Here is a 23,489-nt window from a genome sequence, read left to right as displayed (position 1 = left end):
TATTCTACAATCCTTTAAACTTCTGCCATTATATGAACCAAAACCTTTGTATTCGCATTACGATGATTTGGGTGGACTTAGGACCTTGAACATGTGTGTTCATCATACAATTTTCGTACTTGAAACATAATGGTACCATCGATAGAGACAACCATTAAACGCCAATCACAATCCGAAGCAAAGTGACACACCGCCTCGTACCGGTGTTTGGTTGATTTCTTAAACTTGATTTGAAAGTTTTCATAAACGCATTTTAATCCCAATGCGAGCTTCAGTTCTTCCTTTTAGTCAAAGGTTTGGAGAACTTTGACATGAGATGTAGGCTGGTAGGAAATGTTTCCATGTCTAGTTTTGATAACAGGGTCTGGGCAAAGTGTTGGGTATGGCATAACCCAAAAACTATTCCTTACTGGCTGGATTTCTTTAGCATCGAAGTTATCGTCTTCAGGTATATTCAAAATTTCTACAGCAACAGAAACATCTTCAGCCATATCTACCTTTAACAAAGTTTTTGATTGTTCTGGGGACTGGATCAGGTACTGGTTAGGAGACTGTCTCGGAGACATGTTCAAATCTTAAACCAAATAACTATCATGATCAACAATATTTTTTGCTTCAAAATATGAATTTCCACCAACACCACCGGGGAAGAAAGTGCTTGAATTTCCACCACTTGGGAAGAAAGTGCTTGGATTTCCACCAGTAACACCACCGAAGTAAAAAGTGTTTGGACCGTCGGGTAAACTTTGATGGATTACGACACTTGATGATTTTCACCATAGCCATCATCGTCGACCACAAAGAGTGTCAACATTTCCGCTAGACTTTGATGAATGGTGTTATGGAACATTAGCACATTGTCGTTATCGCTTAATTGATATAATATTTGTAAGGAATTCGTTTTATAAAAAGAAAGGAGTACGTAAACTTAACTTTTTTTGTGACACGTTTAACGACACCAGAATGCGTTATTGGCGAAGACAAACGTAATACATGTACGGAGGAGCTTAACGGAAGATACTCTAAATCACCATTTATATCTTAGAATGAACCGTCACTTCGAAGATACACCAAAACATCCTCACTTTGACGTGATTTCATATTTGTGTTTAAAGGTGATGGGTTGTGATGGTAGATTGTATTTAATGGGTTAATGGTTAAGAGTTAAGGGTTAAGGATTGTGATGATTTATTGTGTTGAAGGGTTAAGGGTTGTGAGAGTAGAATATATGAGAATAAAAATGAAAGAGGAGATATGAAAAATAATGAAATAGGAGGTTGATATTTATAATGAAACTTGTTAAACTAACAGACGAAATATGATTCAACCCAAAATAAGCATGGATCGCCCCCGGGGAAGACCGGTGAGGTGGGGGCGATCCCATATATCGAGGCAAATAGTATTTGGCTGCCTAAAGTAGATACATGTAGGCCTCACAAATTAAATTTTTTTGTATTTTTCGTACTATTTAGTCAAATTTGAGTAGGATCGCCCCCATGGTCAAACCATGCCCCCTCCCCTGGGGCGATCCATATGGTTATTTTGGCAATTTTGGTAAAAAAATGGCTAATTTTATTAATACATCAAGTATATTCTGGTAGTTGTGGTAATTTTCCCTTAAGTTTTGTTTTGATGTTATGTTGGTGAAATATAAGTTTGTTCCACCTTGTTCCATGGGAAGGATTGGAACAGGTTTGTTCCACTTTGTTCCATTCTGTTTTTGTTTGTTCAATATAAATTTTTTGTCAGATATAGAACAAAGATCTCAATTCTGTCATATACTATCCAGTATCCACTGTGCCAAACGTTTTAGGGGTCTTGTTGGGCTGTAGAAATGAAACTTATTGAGCCCAATTTATAGTGGGCTCTGTGGTTGTACCACAAATTAAAACAACTAATAAGTTTGGCCCAAATTCGTACTTATAAACTTCCTTTTACGAGAATTTCTCAACTATTTAAACAAATCTTGGGTTATTTCTTCGTTAAGAAATTGAAGGTTGAAAATATCGTTATGATAGAGTTGCAGGTTAAACAGGTCACCTAATTACTTCGCAATATGTTGAAGCATATAACGATCCTATTTGCTTGGACGTGTTTTTTTATTACATAGAAAGCAGGTTAAACAGGTTACCTAAAATTCTAAATTTCCTTATTTGAGTTGTATATCTTTTACAAATAAATCATGTTATTAGTTACTATTTTGAAAAGAAAAAAAAAAAAAAACTAATTTTGAAAAGACCATCACCTGGTGATAAATAAAAAAAATACCAGTTAAAAAAAAAATCGAGCAAAGAAAATATCATCTGCCTCCAAAGTTAATATAACACAAATTTTGTCTTTCTAATGTTGGAATGTTTCAACTTTTTGAAAATCTATTGCCTTGCGTATTTTTTAATGCACGAGGTTCATGTATATCGGACAGCCTCCCAACCCCCGACACCCCCCTTCTAAAAAATTCAGAAGACGTACACGGTTTATTTAACGAAAGTTACTTGGTAATCAAACGAATAATCAAGCTTGTGAACAACGTCACTATTCTATATTTTGACACGATCCATCTACGATTCCGATTTGACTAGTTCTTTGTGTCGATGGTGTTTACGTGTCACTCTGTATAACCATATAAAAACAACGTTAGTACTTATAATAATAATAATAATCAAATATGTTATAGTCCAAATACATCACGTTTCCCTCTTTTGCTATTTGTGGTGGCCCACATAAAGTATAGTTATGGACCCGATATTCACCTAATTTGCTTAAAGGATGATTAAAAATTTGCGGGGTTTTTTGTCTTTTAGTGACGGTACTGTTTGTTTTTCTATATTAAAAAAAACACTTACATATTACATCTGAATCAACAACATTTTTGGTGACATTTCAATTTTTTTGGAGGTTTTGTTATATCCAAAACTTTTGATTACATTGCATAAATGAGATAACAGAGAATATATGTTAAGAACAAAAATGAGTTAAACCTATAACGATTAACAATCTGAAACTAGACCTAAATCATTAATGATTTAAACCTAAAACCAAACAATTAATGGTTTACATATGTCGATAAAAGACCATAATCACATGTAAATTTGGGCCCCAAAATTTTGGGGGTCATGTTCAAAAGCTCACATTTAACATGCTAAGGGACAGCCATGTTGACTCATCCATGTAAGTTTACTCGGCATATAGAGTGTCAATTAAGCTCGTAACTTCTAAATTTTTTAAAGTATTCGTTGTTTTAAATTCAAAAAAAATGTTGACATGCGTAGACTTTTTTATACGTATTTTGCATTTTGTTGATTACAGAGATGGTGTGACATAATTTTGTAATAACGATGATTTGATTGTAATAAAAGATTATACTGTAAACCTAAAAAATACAAAGGAAAGAAAATAAAGTTAACAAATAATAACAAAAAGAAAATCATATGATCAATTGAAATAATAACAAAAAGAAAATCATATGATCAATTGAAAAAGACCGAAAAACAACTTTTGTTGACGAGTTGTCGAAAGACCGATAAATTATCTGTGTTTTAATAAATATAATAACGATAAAAAAAATATTTAGTTTTATATTAATTAAAAATAATAATAGTTTGGGTAAAGGAATAGGAGAGTGGGAAAAATCATTTACCAAAATTAGGGTTTGGTAAAGGGAGACCACTTTCTTGTTTTCAAGTTTGATGCATTTTTAAGCTACAAATTGGTAATAACCATGTGAAAGTCAAAAAAATAAAACCACTTTATTTCTTGCTTTTTGGGTGATAATTTTTTGAATTATTAAATTAATTTTATTAAAATAAAATTATTATTTTATTACATCTTAAATAAGAAAGTCTAATAAAAATTCTGTTTTTAGAGAGTCATAATTACGTTTTCTTTCTTGTTAGCAAAGTTATACTACGTTTTCTTAATTGTATTAAAGGTATAATACGTTCTTTTAATTGCATTAAATACATAATATGTTCTCTTAGGCTGCGTTTGGTACATAATATGTTCTCTTAGATGAGACGGGACGGGACAAAACTCATTCTTCCATGTTTGGCGCGACATGGGACAGGACAAGAACTTGTTGTTCCTTGTTTGGCGGGATATGGGACAGGGACAAGGGTTGGGACAATGTGAGACAAAAAAAGTTTTTTCTTGTTCCTTCAAAACAGGTGGAACAAGAATGAGACATGAACTAAAATATTACTAGTTTACCATCGTTTTATATTGAACCTTAATATGGTGTGGGTTTAATGGTCACCAACCACTAGTCCCGGCCGCTGCCACCATCAGCGGCCACTGGTAGCCATCGTCGGCCATTTTCACGACCTCTTCCACTACAACAACCTCATCCACCACCTCCACAATCGTCGACTACCATCGTCCATCACCACCTCCACAACCACTGTTGCCCACCACTAATACCGTCGGCCATCTTCACCATCGGCTACCACTGTCACTGCCCACCACAACTACCGCCTCCACCATTGTAGCCACAACTACCTCCACCATCATTGTCAACTGCCACCACCACCATTATTCACTATCTTCATGTCCTCCACAACCACCACCGTCCACCAACCACCACTACCTCTTCCTCCACAAGCATTGTTACAACAACAATCTTCATCGTGCCTCCGTCAATTGATAAGAATCTTCTAATCCTTTGTACGAATCGGGTCTTTTCGAATTATCATCAATTTTATCAAATATATCATTCAAATTTGATACTATTTTACATGTATGTATTTATGTATATGAAAAGTGTGTAAAAATGTTCTAAATTAAATTATTTAATTATTTTTATCATTTATAACTATTATATGATATATATAAAATTATGAAATAACCTTTAGGCGCAACTTGCATAGTTTTATCACATCTAGCCCTAGCCGAACCAAAAGTATTGTCTCATCCAGTCATACCCTCTTGTTTTATCCAATCAAATTCTGTCATTTCTGCTTACCAAACACTAACTTAATTGTATCAATGACATAATATGTTCTTTTAATTGCTTAAAAAGTATTGTAGTATGTTTCCCAAAATGGAATTAAAAGTAGAATATTCCAAAAATACTAAATCGAAACAAAATACCTTCTATTTTAATGCAATTTATTAAAAAAATATTGTCAACATATTTTTGTTTAAAATCGTGTTTTTTATATTAACCTGGATATCCAACTCGCTATGTTAGCTGATTAATCTCAGGACGACCACCTGCTTTGCAGATAGTTCGGAGTCCACAATGAGATTTTTATTTCTACTTGGATTTGAACCTGGGACTTCCAGTTACTTTTGACCTTTGGAGCCAAGTTCAAACCAATCAGACATCATTCTTGTGGTTAAATCGTATGTTTTTTAAAATTCAATGAAAATAAACAATATATGGTGGTTCAACAGAAGAAAGGAAACTTCTTTTTATCCTTTGCATCAATCCTAAAATCTCTTTGTACTTTATGAAGGAAAGAAAGCCCTTGATTGTGCTATAAGTCTTCCATCTCTTGATGACTATAATTCAAGCCTATAAATGTCATTTTACAATGAAAAACCATTTATTTATAAATTATTAGATTAATTTACATATTTTATCCTTGTAGTTATACATAAATTATGGATTGGATCCCTTAAACAAAGTAATTACATTTATAGTCCCCATGGTTTCATTTTTGTTGTGGATTGAGTTCTTTGTCATAACTCTACTTAACGGTTACTTCATTAAATCAAGAATTTTTTTTTGTCTTTTTATTTCATTTTTATTTAAAAATACTAAAATTATATTAAGAAATCTCCATTAAATCAAGAACATTTTAGTCTTATTATTTCATTTTTTTTCTTTTAAAAACTTAACAATTATATATATACATATTTCATTATTTAGTATAAAATATATCAGTTTCAAATAAAAATGAAAGAAAATGTGAAAAAAAAATGAAAATTCTCTTGATTTAACAAAGTAACCGTTAGTATAATTATCACAACTTAACGGAACCAATCCGTAAAAAAAGAGAATCCACATTGACTATAAATATAGTTATTCAATTCGAAGGACCATTCCTATATAATCACAGGGACGAAATCTGTAATTTACTTAAATTATTATTATTATCATTGCACAACAATTTAATCATTTATCGAAATATATATCAACTCGTCTTTACTTACATAATTTTAGTAAAAGAATTTATAAATTGCATGCTTATATTTTCACAATCATATATATATTCATTACGCCATTTACATTAATTGAAACATGATTTCACAAAATTTGAAGCATCCGTTAATTAATGATTTATACTTTAATTTATCAACAATAAACTAATCAATTAAACTCCATTAATGTTGGATTTAATTTGTTGGTACAATGTAATTTATATGATTATTGATCATATATAGTTAGACCACATGTCGCGTTAAATAATGATTAACAGATATAAGATATGTTGAAGAGTGTTGCATTATCATTTCTAGTTTAATAACATTATTGATTTTTACTGAGAGTTCAAGGTATCTTACTGAATTTAAAGTTAAAATAATTTGTTTGGTTATAGAATAACATAATGCCACAATCAGTACATCATGAAAAAACACATCTTATAACATTTTCCTAAGTTTAATGTATTTTCAACATGGGTAATTAGTTTCATCTGCAATATGTTGATGACTAGTTTGATTAGTAATCCGTCGATGATTAGTTTCTTTGATAATCCGTCAGTGATACTCAACGTCGGTAATCCGTTATCGATCTTTTGTCGTCAGTGAATATTTTATGTCAGTGAGCTGTCGATATTTGTAAACAACACATTTGAAAATAAAAAAGAAAACTAATACACATTCTCAGAGTAAATATTTTATAATGTATGCTCTGTATTTTAGTTAAAAGTGCAAACAAGATGTCAATTATGTGTGTACGGTTATATACCAACAGACAAGTAGTGACATGATGTTGCAATGAGTTGGTACATGCATTGTAAGGGCGTCTCTACGTGTAGCTAGTACAAATTTAGTCAATGTAGCGTCACGTGGCATCTTTGAGCGTGATTGGGACATGATTATCAATTATTGATCCCCACCATTCCTGTTTACATATGAGATATCAATTGTTTAAGTCAATGTCGTGTTTGTACAAGTTTAGGTTATCATACGCATAATTGCTTACAAGATTTCATGTTTTGGAATGTATATTCATTTTTCACATGCTACTTAAGTTTACACTCACCTTACATGTTTTTATGAAGGTATCTGGAATGTCATATGTTGCAAAAAGAAATTGTTTTAACATTGAAGCTTGAAGCTTGTTTATTTAGCAGATAATGCACGATTAAAATTCCGCTCGTACATGTAACATGGATTTTAACATTGAAGCTTGAAGCTTGTTTTTTTTTCTATCATCTGCTCATCTTAATTTTATTTTTATGATTCTGTGTCGTATTAAGAGGATGAGAAAGATATTTTAAATTTATTTTTATGGTTTTTTTTATGTATATGCACTAAAATAACTTCCAAACTTGGATTTTAAGATATTTATGATAAATATCATACTGATGTAGAGGGTTACGGTTTATATACGAGTGTACATGAATATTCTTGATGAATTTATACATTAGTTTATGTATAAACCAAGTAAAAAATATATAGGAAAAAGATATGTTGATATGGATATCAAATCAAAAAGAACAAAATGTTTGGTTATATGATATAATTGGTATTTAAGATAATTTAATTCTAAAAATAACGGATAATTCATTTTTTTATTTAAAAAAATGTTGTTTTTTATGGGAAAAGTTCAAAAAAACCCCCAACAAACTTTCTCATTTTGAATAGTTTAGTTCCTAAACTATTTTTTGAATGGAAATACCATTAAATTTTCTCATTTTGAATAATTAAGTCTCTGAACTATTTTTTAAATGAAAAAATCATTAAACTTTCATGTTTAAATGATTAAGACCTTGAATTTTTTAAAAGATAAATAAACCATCGAACTTTTACTAGTCGGTTAATGTAACTTTTTTTTTTGGTTAAAATGATGTAGGTAATCAATTTTTAAAAGAGCAATATTTTATTTATTAAAAAAAATGTTCAGGGACTTAATCAATTAAAATAACTTTTTTTTAATAGTTTTTCATTCAAAATGAGAAATTTTAATGGTTTTTTCATTCAAAAAAAATAGTTCTGGGACTTAATCATTCAAAATGAGAAAGCTTAATGGTTTTTCAATTCCAAAAAAAATAGTTTCGAGACTTAATCATTCAAGATGCAATAATTTGTTGGGTTTTTTTTTGAACTTTTTTTTTTAAATCCAAAACTTGATTTGCTTATTTGCAAGGGTAAAAATGTGTCTTTAAGAACTCTTCAAACTTCAATTCTTATTGTTTACAAAATGGGTAAAATAGGAATATTATAAAAAGTGAAAGATTTATATACATATTTGATTTTTACTTAATGCTTTAATAGATGAATCCTTAGAAATTTAAGAGTTTTTGAAAATAAAATCTAAATGTTTTTTAATATTGCTTAAATATATACAAACACTATAATTATACAAAAAAATAATTTTAAAAAAAGTATAAATAGAAAAACACTATTTTTATAAATATGCTAGAATTGTAATTTCTATAAAGGTAAAAGTTTGATATTTCAAGTAAAAAAAATCCAAAAATTACTTAGGTCTTATGTATTACCGTTCTCTTATTTGGTAAGATATAAACCAACCCCTTATTTGCCTCTTATTATTCTCCAGATCCTCAATAGTATGCATTTCTCAATAACTATTCTTTCAATTGATTAACCTCAAAATTGTATAAATGGATATATATAAATTCAACATTATCAGTTTATAAAAATAAACAGTCTTATTGATTATGCTTTCACACTTGAACCCCACCTCTTATCAATTAAAAGTGAAATAAGACTTCAGCACATGCACATTTAAAAAAATAAACAACACCTTAATAAATTATTATGGTTACTGAACAATACACTAGCTTATTTTTTGAGTTTATTGAAAAAAACATCGTTTGTTAAGATATAAACTAGCTTTTAATTAAAAAAAAACTATTTCAAATAACTTTTCAATAAACTTGAAGTTCTTTTTCACCTTTTTCTTTATTATTTTTTCATTCATGTCCCTTATATGTTAAAGTTAAGTAATTTTGACATACATTTTTCAGTTATTTTATATTGTCATATATTTTTATCAGTTATTTTGTCAAACATAGCCTATATATACATTTTTATTGTTTAATTGGAATGAGTTACGAGTAATAAAATGTTTATACCTTCAACTACAAATCGGTATATTTGATGCTGTATTTTTTGTCAATGAGTTCGATGTCCCAAATTGACTTGAAACATAACAAATACAAAAAGAATTATAGTATCTGATTTGATTTTGCTAAAAATAAACATAAATGAAATATATATATATATATATATATATATATATGTTTAAGATGTTGAATTTCAAAAGGGTTAAATGCATGAAATAGCAACCTACTTTCATAAAATTTCTTATTATAACATTCTACTTTTGTTTTTCTTTATTACAACAATGTACTTTCAAATTATTTTTTATTAAGGCATTGTACTTTAAAAAATCTACCCATAAGAGCAGTGGGTAACCTGTTACCTTTTAAACCGGTTAACCCTTTGACTTTTTTGCTTTTGTGGCTTTAATGAGGTTATGTGGATGTCACATCATTTTGATGACTTAACTAAAATTAAAATAAAAACTTATTTCAAATTATTATTAGTGATTTTTATTTTTCATTGCTATGATCTAAAAAACATTTAATCTTTTTTACTTTTTCTTATTAAGTTGCATTCAAATTAATTATTCTTAAAATAAAATATTTATTAAATAAATATGAAATATTATTTTCGAGATATATTTTGTTTGTAAAAAADGTAACTTTTCCTATTTTATGTTGTTCAAATAAATRCATATATTTTAAAGTTATCTTTAAAATATTAACGAAATAAATTGTTATCTATAWTTTTTTAATATTGTTATATTAATAAATAATTCAAAAAAGTCTAATTAATTTAATATATTTATACGTCAAGTAATTGTTTTTGAACAAATATAATATATTATTTAAAAAGATAATATTTTTTTGTAAAAAAAGAACAATTCTTATTTTCCTTTTTTTCAAAAAACACATATTTTTTAAAAATGTTAACGAGATAAGTTGTGTTCTACTAGTTTTATTGATATTGATATATTAATGAATAATTTAGAATTCTTTTAATTCATTTAATACATTTATTAAATAACATGTAAAATATCTAAATATTAAAATTAAATATATAGTGTTTAATAAGAACTAATAGATGCTATAATAAAATAATTTTGAAAGTACAATGATGTGGTAAGAAAGTCACATCACTATAATATATGTGGACAATCAGGAGGCATGAAAACCTAGTATAATGGGTAAATTTAAATAAAAAAATTACCCAATGCTATAATGGGTAAATTTTTCAAAGTATATTGTCGTAATAAAAAATAGTTTGAAAGTACATTGCTGTAATAAAAAAAACTGAAAGTACAATGCTATAATAAAGAAATTTATAAAAGTAGATTGCTATTTTGTGCATTTTGCCCATTTCAAAATACTTTACTAGTTATGCTTACCTTCTTATCAACAAATTACTCGTAAGGTTTCATTCATTTGGATTTTCGAAAGAGACTTATAAAGGGTTTGTTAAATCGATAGATATGACAACTCCATGTATGAATGTGTTATGACAGCTCCCAATTATAAATCGTGTCATCTAAGTTAAAAACTAGTTTAATAGGAACATGTGTATAAAAAGAAAATTATAAAGTTTGTTATGTTGACCGAGAAAAAAAAGTTTGTTATATTTAATAAGAACTAAATCAAGATTTATTTGATTTTGATGCATTTTCTCTTCCCATAAAATGCTTTAGGCATTATGCTTCATATAATATCTATACTATATTATAAAGCATTTGACAAAAACTCTTAAAAATCATTTTTTATGTATAAAATACTGTTTATTGATGCATATTACTTAAAATTCAAGATTACAAGTAATTTTGCATAAGTACAACTTATTGAAGCTTCATTTTTAAATTTGTGTAACTAACTGCAGATAAACATAATCAAATGCAGGATAAACATTCATTTTGAATAGTTATAATAAAAAATTGAATTAAAGAAGTTACACAAAAAAACGATAACTATTAAATAGTTAATTTGATACTAATATCGATTTATTTATTTTTTTCAATTTTTTATGCTATCTTCAAATTTATATTTCATTCAAAAATAAAAACATTATCGTTTTTTTAACACTACATAAAATTGTATTATATCGATAGAGACAAAATAAAAACTAAACATTAAAATGAAGATTTATCTCGCTACATTGCACGAATACCCTTCTAGTATATAATTAATACAGAGGAAGGTTCAAAGATATAGTATCTACAAATATATTTGGGAATCTCAAACCAATGATATCTATGCAAAATAATGTACCAAATAATATCTTTAAGTATTTAACTATCAATAAATATACTTAATAAACTATGAGGTAAATAAATAGCCTTTAAACCTTATGAGATTAGCTCAACTGACAATAAGATTTGAGAATTTAGGGATTTTTCTTAAAAATCATCGATTCAAGTCCTGCAAGATCACTACAAATTTCCTGGGTTTTTTTAGACTCCTGTGATGAGTTAAGATGTACACAAACTGGTCCTAACATTGTTATTATTAATTAATGTATTTATAATCTTATGGTTTTTCATTACAAATATGTTGCATTAACTTTTTTTACGGTGAATCATATGTCTATATACTGTAGGAGAATTGACAAAACGAAGGAAGAAAGAAAACGTAAAATATAAATGCATAAAATAGTTAGTTATTAAATAATAGGGCCAGGCTCACCGCTTATCATTTTGATATTAATCAGTCACAATTCTTGAAAGCAAGATTAATTGGATATGCCGATCATCACTAGTTGTTTGGTTTTTTTTACCTTTTTTTAATGTAAAAGTTAAAAGTTAAAGGTGACTAATCACAATTGTGAGTGCTCTCATGCTTAACTTGTAATTGACTCTAATGGGTTTTAACAACAATATGAACTATCACACCTCTACAAATGATCCTTAACCCGTGACTGAAAAACCTAGCATGTCATTGTCCTTCATTCGATCAATCATCAATCACAGGTCGCTTTGTCACTGTCTGATTTTTGTTCGTCTGATCATATCCGAAATTATGTATCTACTTATCATATTTTTGCCCCCGCTCGGTAGTTCAATAGCAGGTTTTCTAGACGTTTTCTAGGCTCAGGTGGTCTTTTGATCCAAACTGTCTAAGAATTTCTAATTATAATAGTATAATGGTTGGTATGATGTTGCCTTTAAAAAAAAATAGTATAACGATTACTATGATGGTCATAAATGGTGCATTTATATTTATCTGATACCCATTTTTATAAAATACAAAATTTTATGACGAAAGAACCATGATGTTTTGGCATGTGCACGTGAAATTTGCAATTTACAAGTTGTGCAAAAAAACCGCTTCTCTTTTTTCAGTCCGAAACAACTTGGGCGAAATACAATTCTACCAAATAGTTTGAAATTTATTGTTTAGTCACTTAATGTTTCAGATAATTTTATTTATTGTTAAAATTCGACTGGAATAATTAATTTTAATAAAATAACATTGCGGGATTGACAATTTTGTGGGGAAAAAACGACCAATGAATAGAAATTGACACATCACGATGTGATGTCAAAAATTAACCATGACATATATTATTTAGTCACTTGTAATTAATGTTCCATAGGAGATATTTTTGTATATAGTATTTATGTGTATTTTATACACAGAGAGGACAGTTTTAATCTATATCTTATATTCACATTGAATTTGAATCAAAAAAAGTTGTCCACATATGCTATAATGTTTCAGGTCTACTCAGCATTTTTTTTGTTTATCGGGAAGGTGAAACTCCCTCATGATATTATAAATGCTTCATCTCATAGACTCGTCATCCTCTACGAGGTTTGCCACCATCCTGTATGTGTTCTTCTGATTTATAAAAGTCGAACACATATTCTTCTGATTTTAAATTTCAGATAAATTTCCATAAACATTATAAAATAAAACCCATGTTTTTTAAAATTTTCTTGTATTGAAATAGTGTTTTAACTTTTTAATTATTAGGAGGAATTTGCTTTAATAAAAAGTGGAATTATGATATAACACCCGTTCATCCTTTTTTTCTCAATGATTCATTTGTGATGATCAAATATATGCCTTTTTTTTTCCAAATCTACACGGTTTTGCAATTATTCATTTTTGGTCCTTCAACTTTTTCTCTCACTGATCACTAGAACGAGCCAAAGATTATGATTAATTCATGTATATATAAAAATTCCTTTTTTTTTTTATTAAAAATGATTGTATTATAAAGATGAAAAATGATATCAAGAAAGAAAATTATGAATACTTTTTATATAATTATTATTGTCGCGTATTCAAGTTTTCTTATAGCTTTTATTAATAAACTAAAAATTAAAAGCTAAAAAGTTTGAAAAAACTGGTAAGCATTGGATTCAAACCAGAGCCAGCAATAGAGAAAAAGTCATGCAAACCAACTCTGTAACAAGAAATTCGTGTCATTGTTGTCGTACTTTCAAGAAATATAAGAGATTTCAACGAAACGATACGGTATCACCTTTTCAAGAACATATTTTTTTCTTATTATGACGGAGATATGAAGCATTAAGGCCGTGCCCTTAAGTAGTTTTTTTCTTTTAAATTTCATCATTCATACATAACGAATGGATGTGGTATATTCATATCCCTCATATGGCTCCTCGTTCAATTCTTTCGAAGTTATTGGATCAGTTTATTATACGGCAACAAATGCTAGTTTCAATGGTCCACTGGGAGCAAGAATTTCCAGGTTTTAAGTATGCCACCAACGTTCATCTTGAGTCAGGATCGAGCTCTCCAGTCTGCCATGTGTGAAAGTTATTAGTAATACATAACTTAAAATTTAATTATAAGGTCGGAAATCTCATTCTCTACATATATGGAACTTGACGTCACAAACTTTCCCACTAAAATTCTTCGGTCATAAACTGTATTTATTAAGCCTACTCAACGTCTTCTTATTTATCAACAACGTAGGTTTTGATTAAGATGTTTGACAGAACAGTGCCACCTTATTTTGATATTTATAATTAAGAGCAAACTTGTAAAAAGATATTTGCTTTTGATTTGCATAAGAACATCATGTGGTTTTAGTAACACCCTATTTAATATTTTTGAATCTAGATAATCATCGATGTTGCAATGATTAAATATAGTTGACTTTTTTTAATGTCCTTATTTAGTCGGCAAATTTCAAATTTGATTGAAAAGATGTTTAAAAACAATATTTATTTTAGAAAAGTATCTATATATATAAACAATCATCTCTTGTGTAAAATTCAATGTAAATACGTAATTGCATCCATAGTCGTGTCCAGTGCAGTGGGCATTATAACATTAATGTAGTGTTTGGTATGTATACATGATTGAACAGTACTGGACATATAGAATTCGGCAGGACTAGAGGGTAGGATTGGACATGATTGGACAAGGCAAGTGTCTGTCTGGTGTTTGGTACGACTAGAACTGGACAAGACAAAATTAGACAAATTGCCCCCAAAAGTAATTTGATAATTTTATATATCATATAATAGTTATAATGAACACAAATAAAGTAAATAAACTTAATTTATAAACATTTTTACAAAATTTTCATATACATAAATACATAGACATAATAGTACTAGTTACCAAATTTGAATGAAAAAATTGATATAACTGATCGTAGTTTGAAAAAACTCGATTCATATAAAAAAAGAATTATATTTTATTTGATTTGGAGGTATTTTTGAATAAGGTCCTGGATAACAAGTCTAAAGGTTTTGAACGAATGGGGCTCGTTTTGGAAGAAGCGATATGTTACCATCCAAAGAGTCGATCATTTATGCATGCTTTTTTTTCCATTTGAAAAGTTGTGCGCTTGGGAGTGGTATTTGCTAGCAAACAATAATTCATAAATTAGAAAATTTTATAAAGAAAGTCAGAAAAAAATAAGGGAAACAAAATGTTGAATTAAATCGTACCAGCCAATCCATTTCATGAATAAACTATGACCAATTGTCCAACCAAAAAAAAACTTTATCAATTGACAAATGCACGGTGAAGATTGTTGCAACAAAAATGGTTGTGGAGGTAGAGACATTGGTAATTAATGAGCGATGGTGGTTGTAGAGCACGTAAGATTGTGAATAATGGTGGTGGTGGTTGACAGTGGTAGAGGAGGTAGTGATGGCCGATGTGGTGGAAGTAGTGAGCAGTGGTGGCAATGGTGGTGGTCGGTGGCCGCTGGTGGTTGTGGAGATGGCGACGTACGATGTTGGTCGATAGTTGTGGATGTGGTGGAGGAGGTTGTTATAGTATAAGAGGAGGTCGAGGTTGTTAAATCAAACACTTAACAAATAACAATTGGCAACATATAAATGAATAACCCTAAAATCGAATTGCTTAAAAAATCAACCAATTAAATAATGAATTATAAAAACTAGCGAATTAATAATTAACAATAGAAATCCATTTTCAACAAGCATCGACTTAAAAAATCTCAATAAATGCTAAACAAATAAATTTTCAATAAAAGCAACTTAAATTAACATTTTTTTTCAATTAATAAACCCTACGATAAATAACAAACAAATAGTTTATTGTTAACAAATAACAAGTAATATTTCAAAATGCAAAAAAAAAAAAAAAAAAATACTTACATGAGGGGTGTAGTTAAGGGACCTGTTCATAATATTTGTAAGATTTATGATAACTTTTATCTTAAGGTTTTGTTTGATATGATTTTTTCCGTCTAAGTATAGTAGTTAATGTGACATTAGTTGAAAATGGAAGATTTAATGGTTATGATCTCAGACGTTTTAAAAAACACATGGGAGAGTTGGGAGGATGTTTTCATGAAAGTTAGTTGAACGGGAATAAATCCCGTAATTGATCTATATGGAGGAGAAACCATAAGTAAAACCGTCTCTATTATAAGTTTGAAGATGGATGTAAGTGTTATAAGTATTTTCATGCAAATGGAATCAAAGAAAACGAAGTTGAGTAAATTTTGTGTAGGTTTTATGGAGTACGAATTTAAAGAACGACCTCTCAGAGTTGAAAGAGAGCCGAAATGCATGTTCAGTGAGCTCGTAATGCACGAGTCAGATTGGAAGCGAGTGGGTGTATCCTATGAGTTTACACAAGTACATGTAAGTTTAGGAGCGAGCTTGAGCTTGCCAAAGAGCTCACATTCAGTGAGTCGTACAAGCCAGGGGCATGCCAGATGCCTAACCATGCATTTGGTGGAGATATGTCTAGAAGTGGCCTTGGGGTTGCATAAGAGGTCACATTGACTTCATAGGATGGACATTTTGGTCCAATAAATTTATTTATGTGAGTTAAGCTATCAGTTGTGTCTTACAGATACCTAGACACTTAGTGAGCATGTTGCAATTGTGTAGGTGTTACATGAGGAACCAATATCACACCTACATGGCTAGGTGAGTTCATGTGCTTTAAATGTGATGTATATCTCTATGTGAAATAGTATTTTCACCAATGACTAGCATGCGCTATATGTGTATAGTTTCAAAAGGAGAAAATGCAGGCTCTGTGTTTACATGTATTAAACTATTATAACATGTTGCATGAGATCCAATACATTACAGTGTTATGTACAAAAAAGAGTTTTGTATGCATATGGGTTCATGCATTGGGACAACAGTGATACACAATGGAGATGAACCGACATGTTGAGTCCACCAAGGTCAGATCAACCTAAATTGAGCAAGCCCATCTAAACTACATCATAAGAAGTTTGGTGAGCCATACCACATCACCAAAAAGAGATCTCAATTTCAAACGAAGTCAATTATTAACATTATTGTTATTACAAATTGTTGGTTACAAGTAGGTTCTTATGACATCATGTCTATCAATGATATAAAAAGCAATATTTTTTGTACATATTTATTGTATAAAATTAAAAACTCACTGAAATCAATAATTAACCCTTAAAAAATATATAATTGATCTTAATTTGTAAGAGAGACAAATAAACTATATTATCATGTTATTAATTTAGCATATCTACTTAGAATTTTGTTAAAATATATGGATGTTGATATAATAATTGATGATATTATGCATTTTTTTATACATAAATGTAATTAAAAGTACCAGGAAGTCTCAGATTCAAATCTAATGAGAAATAAAAATCTCTTTGTGGTCACGGAGGTTCAAATGCGGTGACTCCATACTATCTGCAAAGCAGGTGGTTGTTCTAAAATTAATCGGCTCGTATAACGGATTGAATATCTAGATTAATAAAAAAAAAACCGTGTAAACATACAATAGAATGATGATGTGTATATAATTTTCTAATAAATGCTTTTTGTTCCATATTTATCCCTCTTGATCAAAGAATTTTGCACTTAGGTCCTTCCAAGACTTGTGTTGGTTTGACCTCCCCATCCCATGCATCCTTGGAATTTGTTTTATCAAATCTTGTCCTTTTCCTATCTTTGGATTCTCTCCTTTTTATTATTTATTATTTTTTGAACATTTAACAAAATTTATTTAGATATTTACAATAAATTATATACATTTTCCTGATACAAAAATTAGATACTTGTAAGCTTTAAGAGTTATAATCTCTTCAACAACTACGTTAAAATAAAGATTTTATATATTATTTTGTTTTAACAATTATTTTAAAATGAAGAAATAAAAAAATAAGCTATAAAACTTTAAATTTAAAGAATCTTTAAAACTAAATAATAAAGAAATATTATTTTAATTATTTTTATGGTCCTAAGTGTCTTGAATTGATGAATTTAAAATTTTAAAGTATATTATATTAATAAAGTTTAAAAATATAATTAATATTGAAATTGTTAAAATAAAATATTTATTGGCGTTGAATGTAATTTAAAAAAAAAAGTAAAATTTGGTTTTCTCTGTAAATTTTTAAAGTAGTTGTCGTTGAAGAACACATAATCTCGAACCCAAGAGGTTTTTGATATCTTTAACCAAACATTCCAAAATACTAAAATACTATTGAGTCAGTTAGAGTTCTAAATAATGCGAGTCGAGCTCGAGTATCACTATATTCGACTCGAAACCCAATTTCCAAGCTCAAACTCGACTCGAAAACTCGCGAGTAGTAAAAATCAAAGCTCGACTCGAACTTGATAACTATTTCTCAAGCTCGAACTAAGCTCGAATCAAGCTCGAACTAAGCTCGAATCAAGCTCGAACTCGAATCAAACTCGAACCAAGCTCATCCATTGAAATTTATGAAATTTTAGAGTTTTTCTCTTATAAATTTTAAAACTTAAAGGCTTTCTCTTAGTTTTTATAAAACTAAAGGATCAACTTCAAACTTTATCATAAAAAAGACAGTTAGAAGTTCTATTCACCTCCCTATCTTTTTATAATATTTTTTTTCTCTTCCAATGTGAGACAATTTCACTAACTTTTTTTATAGTTTTTCTTTGCCTTTTTTTATTGTGATTTTAATAAAAAATAATAATTGATTAAGTTTTATAATTAAAAAATGCATAATTTTGTATAAATATCTAAAAATATAAGACATTTTATCATTTATATTTTACAAATTTTATCATAAAAAGTGATTATATTTTAAAACTAATTATATATAAAATAATCAAGCATCTCACGAGCTTTTCGAGTCGAGTATTGGGTAGCTTGACTCGACTCGTTAATATATCGAGTCGAGCTCGAGTTCGAGCCGAGCCTATTCGAGTCGAGTGTTGACCGAATCGATCTCAAATAACTCGCGAGTTGTCTCGTATCATCTACACCTCTAGAATCAGTTAGTTTAGAAAAAGGGAGAATGATGATCAATGCCCATAACTTTATGAAGAAGGGCAAAAACGTCAAGTAGTTTTGAATGGTACAAAATCAAAGTTGTACCATAAAAACAAGCAAGAAAGCATGGACACCTTACTATTGTTGTACAAATTTTGAACATGCCCAAAAACCCTATGTGCCTGGTTCCATCTATGGTGTTGGTACATAACCATCTACAAAAAGACATCAAATCCAGTACCATAAAAACAAACAAGAAACCATGCACAATTACACTTTTTTTTAATCGGTGTTCGAGTCAGTTTGTATGCAACTCATAAATTCCATGGAGTATTAAATATAACAGTTAGAAAAATCTGCACTGGCTTTGAGGAGATTCGAAATGGTGTCTTATGGATAGAACTTAGGAGTTCGAAGGCATAATATTTATTTATCAGTTGAACTAACCCTCTAGGTTAAACATAATTGCAGGTTTTTTTTGTTAAATGTGGGTGTCCGGACCAACTTGCGCATCTCGACTAATCTCATGCGCCTTGAAGATAACAACGAGAAAAATCAGTAGTCTAGAGAGAAATCAGTAGTCTAGCGACCTAGGGGGAGGAGCTCAAGGATTAACATTTATTTGTGCGTTGAGCTCACTCTCAAAGTTAAACATTATTACAAATATTTTTGTTGAAATTAAACTATAAGAATTGTTGTAAGTTCTCTTAATGTTTTTAACATATATGATTTTATACTAAAAATTTTAAACTATAAAAATCGAAAGAATGGAGATAATTCTATCTTTGACCATGGCTAGGGTATGCCAACTTTATCGCCAAGACATGGAAAAATGCAAACTTAGAGGTCGTATACTAGACGCTTACTTTACTGGGTGAGCATGGTAACGACCGAGAATTTTACCTTGTGAGAGTCATAGTAAGAACCGAGAATCTTACCTAATAAGTGAAGGAGAAAACTTTTACCCAGTAAAAGACACTTACTAACAATCAATTTTAATAGTCAATAATGGTACCCCAAACAAGGAATCGTGTGAGAATAGGAGTTAAAGTGAGAAGCTTAATAACGAATCTGGACCCTTGATCATTTTTAATCTCACATGCACCCCATGAATTGCACTTCTCAGGAGAATTGATCTGGTGCATTCATTAGTGTTTATCTTCAATTAGAATTTATCCAACGATGGAGATCTCTTCTCACTATAACTTTCATTCTTACCGGAACCTACTCTTGTCACCCAATAAGGTAAGCGAGTATGGTATTTTTACTGGTAAGCGTTTATCCGGAAAATATTTGTAAACCGATCCTTAGTCATAAAAACAGATCGATCTAGTAAATAGCTGAGAAGATCAGGGAGAATTTGGGAAGTTTTTTCTCAAATTACCAAGATTGTCTGTTAACACCAATAGCACCCTTTTTGAATTGATCTTGTTTGTTTTGTATTCATCAAGCAATGATCTTTTAATGAGATATGCCCATTTTAACCTCCAAAGAAATGAACAAACCAAAAAATCACCCTTTTCTATAGCAATCCAAGGTGCAAAAATCATCTAAAAGATTAAGGAAACAAGCAGTGGAAAGAATCTGGCATAAGCTATGGACTGTAAAATAAGCAAAAACCAAGAAAAAGATTGCATTTTTATAGAGAAGATGGATCAAAAAGAACATCATTGAGCACATCATCTTCACCATTTGCCACTGCGAAGAACTCTGAATCTTTATCGTCAACATTGGAGAAACCCCGTCTCTCAAGCTTTGAATGGGCAGCCACAAAAATCAGCTTCTGGGCCTTCTCGATCGAGCTTCTTGATTGAGTCCGTTTCGAGAACGACCAATTCCATTTGAACCCACATGAAGTGGCATGAAGAAAGATCAATCTCACTGCTACTTTTCTTAAAGATTTGAATTCGGTTAGATAGGTTTCCCAAACCAGCCGGCTACTTTGTGGGTTAGCCATTCTCATTTTACCCGTGATCGGGTCTCTCTGTTTCAACTGCACGGCTTGTGCATAGACCGGATCAAGCCCTTCGGTTCTCCATTTCATAAGCTCCATTAAAGCAATGTGAGCTTCTTCTCTAGAAACGAGCCGTGTTATAAGCTTGTCGACGTCCTTTTCTTGCTCGGAAGTTAAGTATTTGAAAGGAGGCAAGTATTTGCCACTAGTGTCTCTAATCAGGTAAAAGGGATCAAGAATGAAAGCAGCTGCCCAGGCTGGGTGATAGTTTCTCTTAAACCTTTTATCAAACACCTTGTCTACATGGTTTTCATTGATCTGAAACTCACCACACCAGTTCTTGATTTTCAATCTCAGCTCCTCCCAAAGTGGCAAACACTGCCCGATTCGTGGTCTTTCTTTCTCAATTTCTTCAGCCATCCCTCTGATCAGTTTAACCAAAGAATGAACTGCCTCTAATTCTTTCCAGAATTGAGAATCCCTCATCATCTCTTCGATTTCCCTCCCAATTTGATCCTCCATTGAAACGATCTTGCAACTCTCATCAAGCAAAACCAATTGCAATGCTCTGGCTGAGCTTAATATATCCTCCACCATATTAAACACAGGTTCAAATGCAAACGCAAACCTGTTATCGCCACCACAAATGGGTACCCGTAACAACCGTGCACGACCGTATTCTTGCAACTGATACTTGAGGAAAGAATTCTTGACTTGAGACTTGGTGTTCATAAAGTTTGCTACTTTGAGACAATTATCAGTCACATTATCGAACAATGGCATTTCTTTGCTAAGATCTTTAATCAAACCATAAACCCCTCGAAATTGGCAGGAAAGATTGACCATCCAATGATGTTGGTTTTCAAGATTTCTTAAAGCTTTAGACTTATCAGAAACAATCCCAACACATTGTTGCAAATTGGTCTCACAAATTTCATTAACGGTTTCCCATAGAACATTCTCAGCATAGTTTGAAAAAACATAGCCACTTGTAAAAATAGCTCTTCTAAAAACCCCAGTTCCATTTGGCAAATTCACAGACAAATTCACCAAATTTTCGAATTCACCTGGATGACGATTATCACTATTTGATTTCCACCCATCTGATGAGATTTGAAAGAACATGGCTTCGCGAATTCGAGCTTCGGATTCTGTTTTTGCCTCTTTGTACTTGGAATCGAGCCTTTCTCCGGCAAGATCACGGCGGGACACGGAGGGTAATCCGATTTGGTTCAAGAAATTATTAAATTTTGGATGCTCTAAACTTGAAAACGGAACTGACCCACAATTTTCATACACCCAATCTGCTAATAATTCGAGTGATGAATCGATTTGGGATTTTGTTAAAGTTTGATAAGGTAATGATGTCGGACTCTTGAGTTTTTTCACACTATCTTCAAACATAGCGAGAGCACCCAGATCCTCCTTGCCACCGGATAACATCATATGCTGCTGCAGCTGTTGGGGGTGGTGTTGCTGAGAGTATAATCCACCGGTGGTTACATTCCCCGTCGGCAATGCAGGTATGGAATCAGTCCGGGTCGGGTAAGAAACGTCCACCGGATAACGGGCCGGTTCAATCATCGCAACAGGAGCAACTGAGTAAGTTGGAGAAGGCGTGGCGGAGGTGTTGGTGTTAGCACCACCACCGTCATGACGGCCACTGTGCTTGCCTGAAGAACCACGTTTCCGGTGGTTTTGCTGTGGTTGTGGCGAAGACGATGAAGTTGGGGAAGACAACGCAACGATTCCGGTAGGTGAGATGGATGAAATGGGTCTTGGGTTAGAGTCGGAGTTAAAATTCCGGCAAGTTCCTCTCTTGAGATGCTCTGACGCCGTTCTCGATGGATTGGATGCGGAGAACACGGCGGCGCATAGAGAGCACCGGAGCTTGACAGCTTTGGGTAGACCCGTATCCGGATTCTGAACCAAAACAGGCTCCAGATGAGCCCAATACCAAGCTCCTTTACCCTTAATTGCTTTTGTCCGTACCATCATTAATCCTTCATACCTTTTATGAACCTTCTTCACCACCATCTCATCAGTTGACTCCGGTGGTGGTTGGGTGGTGGTTGTGCTAGTCTCCGCCGCCATCATCACAGCAAAAGCTTCAAATTTCTTCTAAAAGATCACTTATTTTTTGTGGGTCTGTGTAGAAATTGAATCTTTGAAGGAGGGGTATGCTTGAAAGATCGAACCTTTCGTTTCCCATAGCATTTTTCTTATGAAGGGTATGCGAGAAGTGGCCGGAAATCAAAGAATTGGAGGTGGTCGTTGGTGGCGGAGTGATAGCTCCGGCGATCTACAGGTGGGTCGTTTTCAACTGAAATGGAGGTTCTTTGAGTTTGGAATTTGGGTGAGGGGACGTCAAATGGGAAGTGTTTTTGGTGTTAGTTTTTAGGACACATTTTTAATAAAGAATGGTTACTGTTGGCTGTGGGGTATTTCTAAATATAAATACTCGATATTCCATTAAAGTTAAAAGTTTTATTGTAAATTATTTTTAAAAAATATATTTCCTTTTTTTATGTTCTAAAAAAGAGTTTTTGATTTGTAATTAAATTTTTTAAATATAATTAAAATTA

General features: G+C 31.1%; 1 protein-coding gene across 2 annotated transcripts; it reads right to left on the bottom strand.

Moving 5' to 3' along the window:
* Positions 1–20,472: 20,472 nt before the first annotated feature.
* LOC112521904 lies at positions 20,473–23,069 on the bottom strand. Of its 2 annotated transcripts, none has more exons than XM_025130907.1 (2): positions 22,465–23,069; positions 20,473–22,380 (listed from the first exon to the last, which is right to left on the bottom strand). In XM_025130907.1, exons 1-2 carry the CDS (start codon positions 22,999–23,001, stop codon positions 20,590–20,592), a joined length of 2,328 nt encoding a protein of 775 aa, XP_024986675.1. In that variant the 5' UTR covers positions 23,002–23,069; the 3' UTR covers positions 20,473–20,589. The 2 variants fall into 2 exon arrangements, with proteins under 2 accessions (XP_024986675.1, XP_024986676.1); XM_025130908.1 differs by having other exon boundaries at positions 20,473–22,356.
* Between the last annotated feature and the right edge of the window lie 420 nt (positions 23,070–23,489).

Source organism: Cynara cardunculus, assembly GCF_001531365.2.
Source record: "Cynara cardunculus var. scolymus isolate 2C chromosome LG 11, CcrdV1, whole genome shotgun sequence".
NCBI classification, from domain to species: Eukaryota; Viridiplantae; Streptophyta; class Magnoliopsida; order Asterales; family Asteraceae; genus Cynara; species Cynara cardunculus.
This window is presented reverse-complemented; position numbering and strand designations above follow the sequence as displayed.

Excerpts from the sequence above, each read along its gene's own strand:
- LOC112521904 (XM_025130907.1), bottom strand. The coding sequence starts at position 23,001 with ATGATGGCGGCGGAGACTAGCACAACCACCACCCAACCACCACCGGAG. Across the intron at positions 22,381-22,464 it reads TTGAACCGGCCCGTTATCCG|CAACACCACCCCCAACAGCT; the intron begins GTGGACGTTTCT and ends TTATACTCTCAG.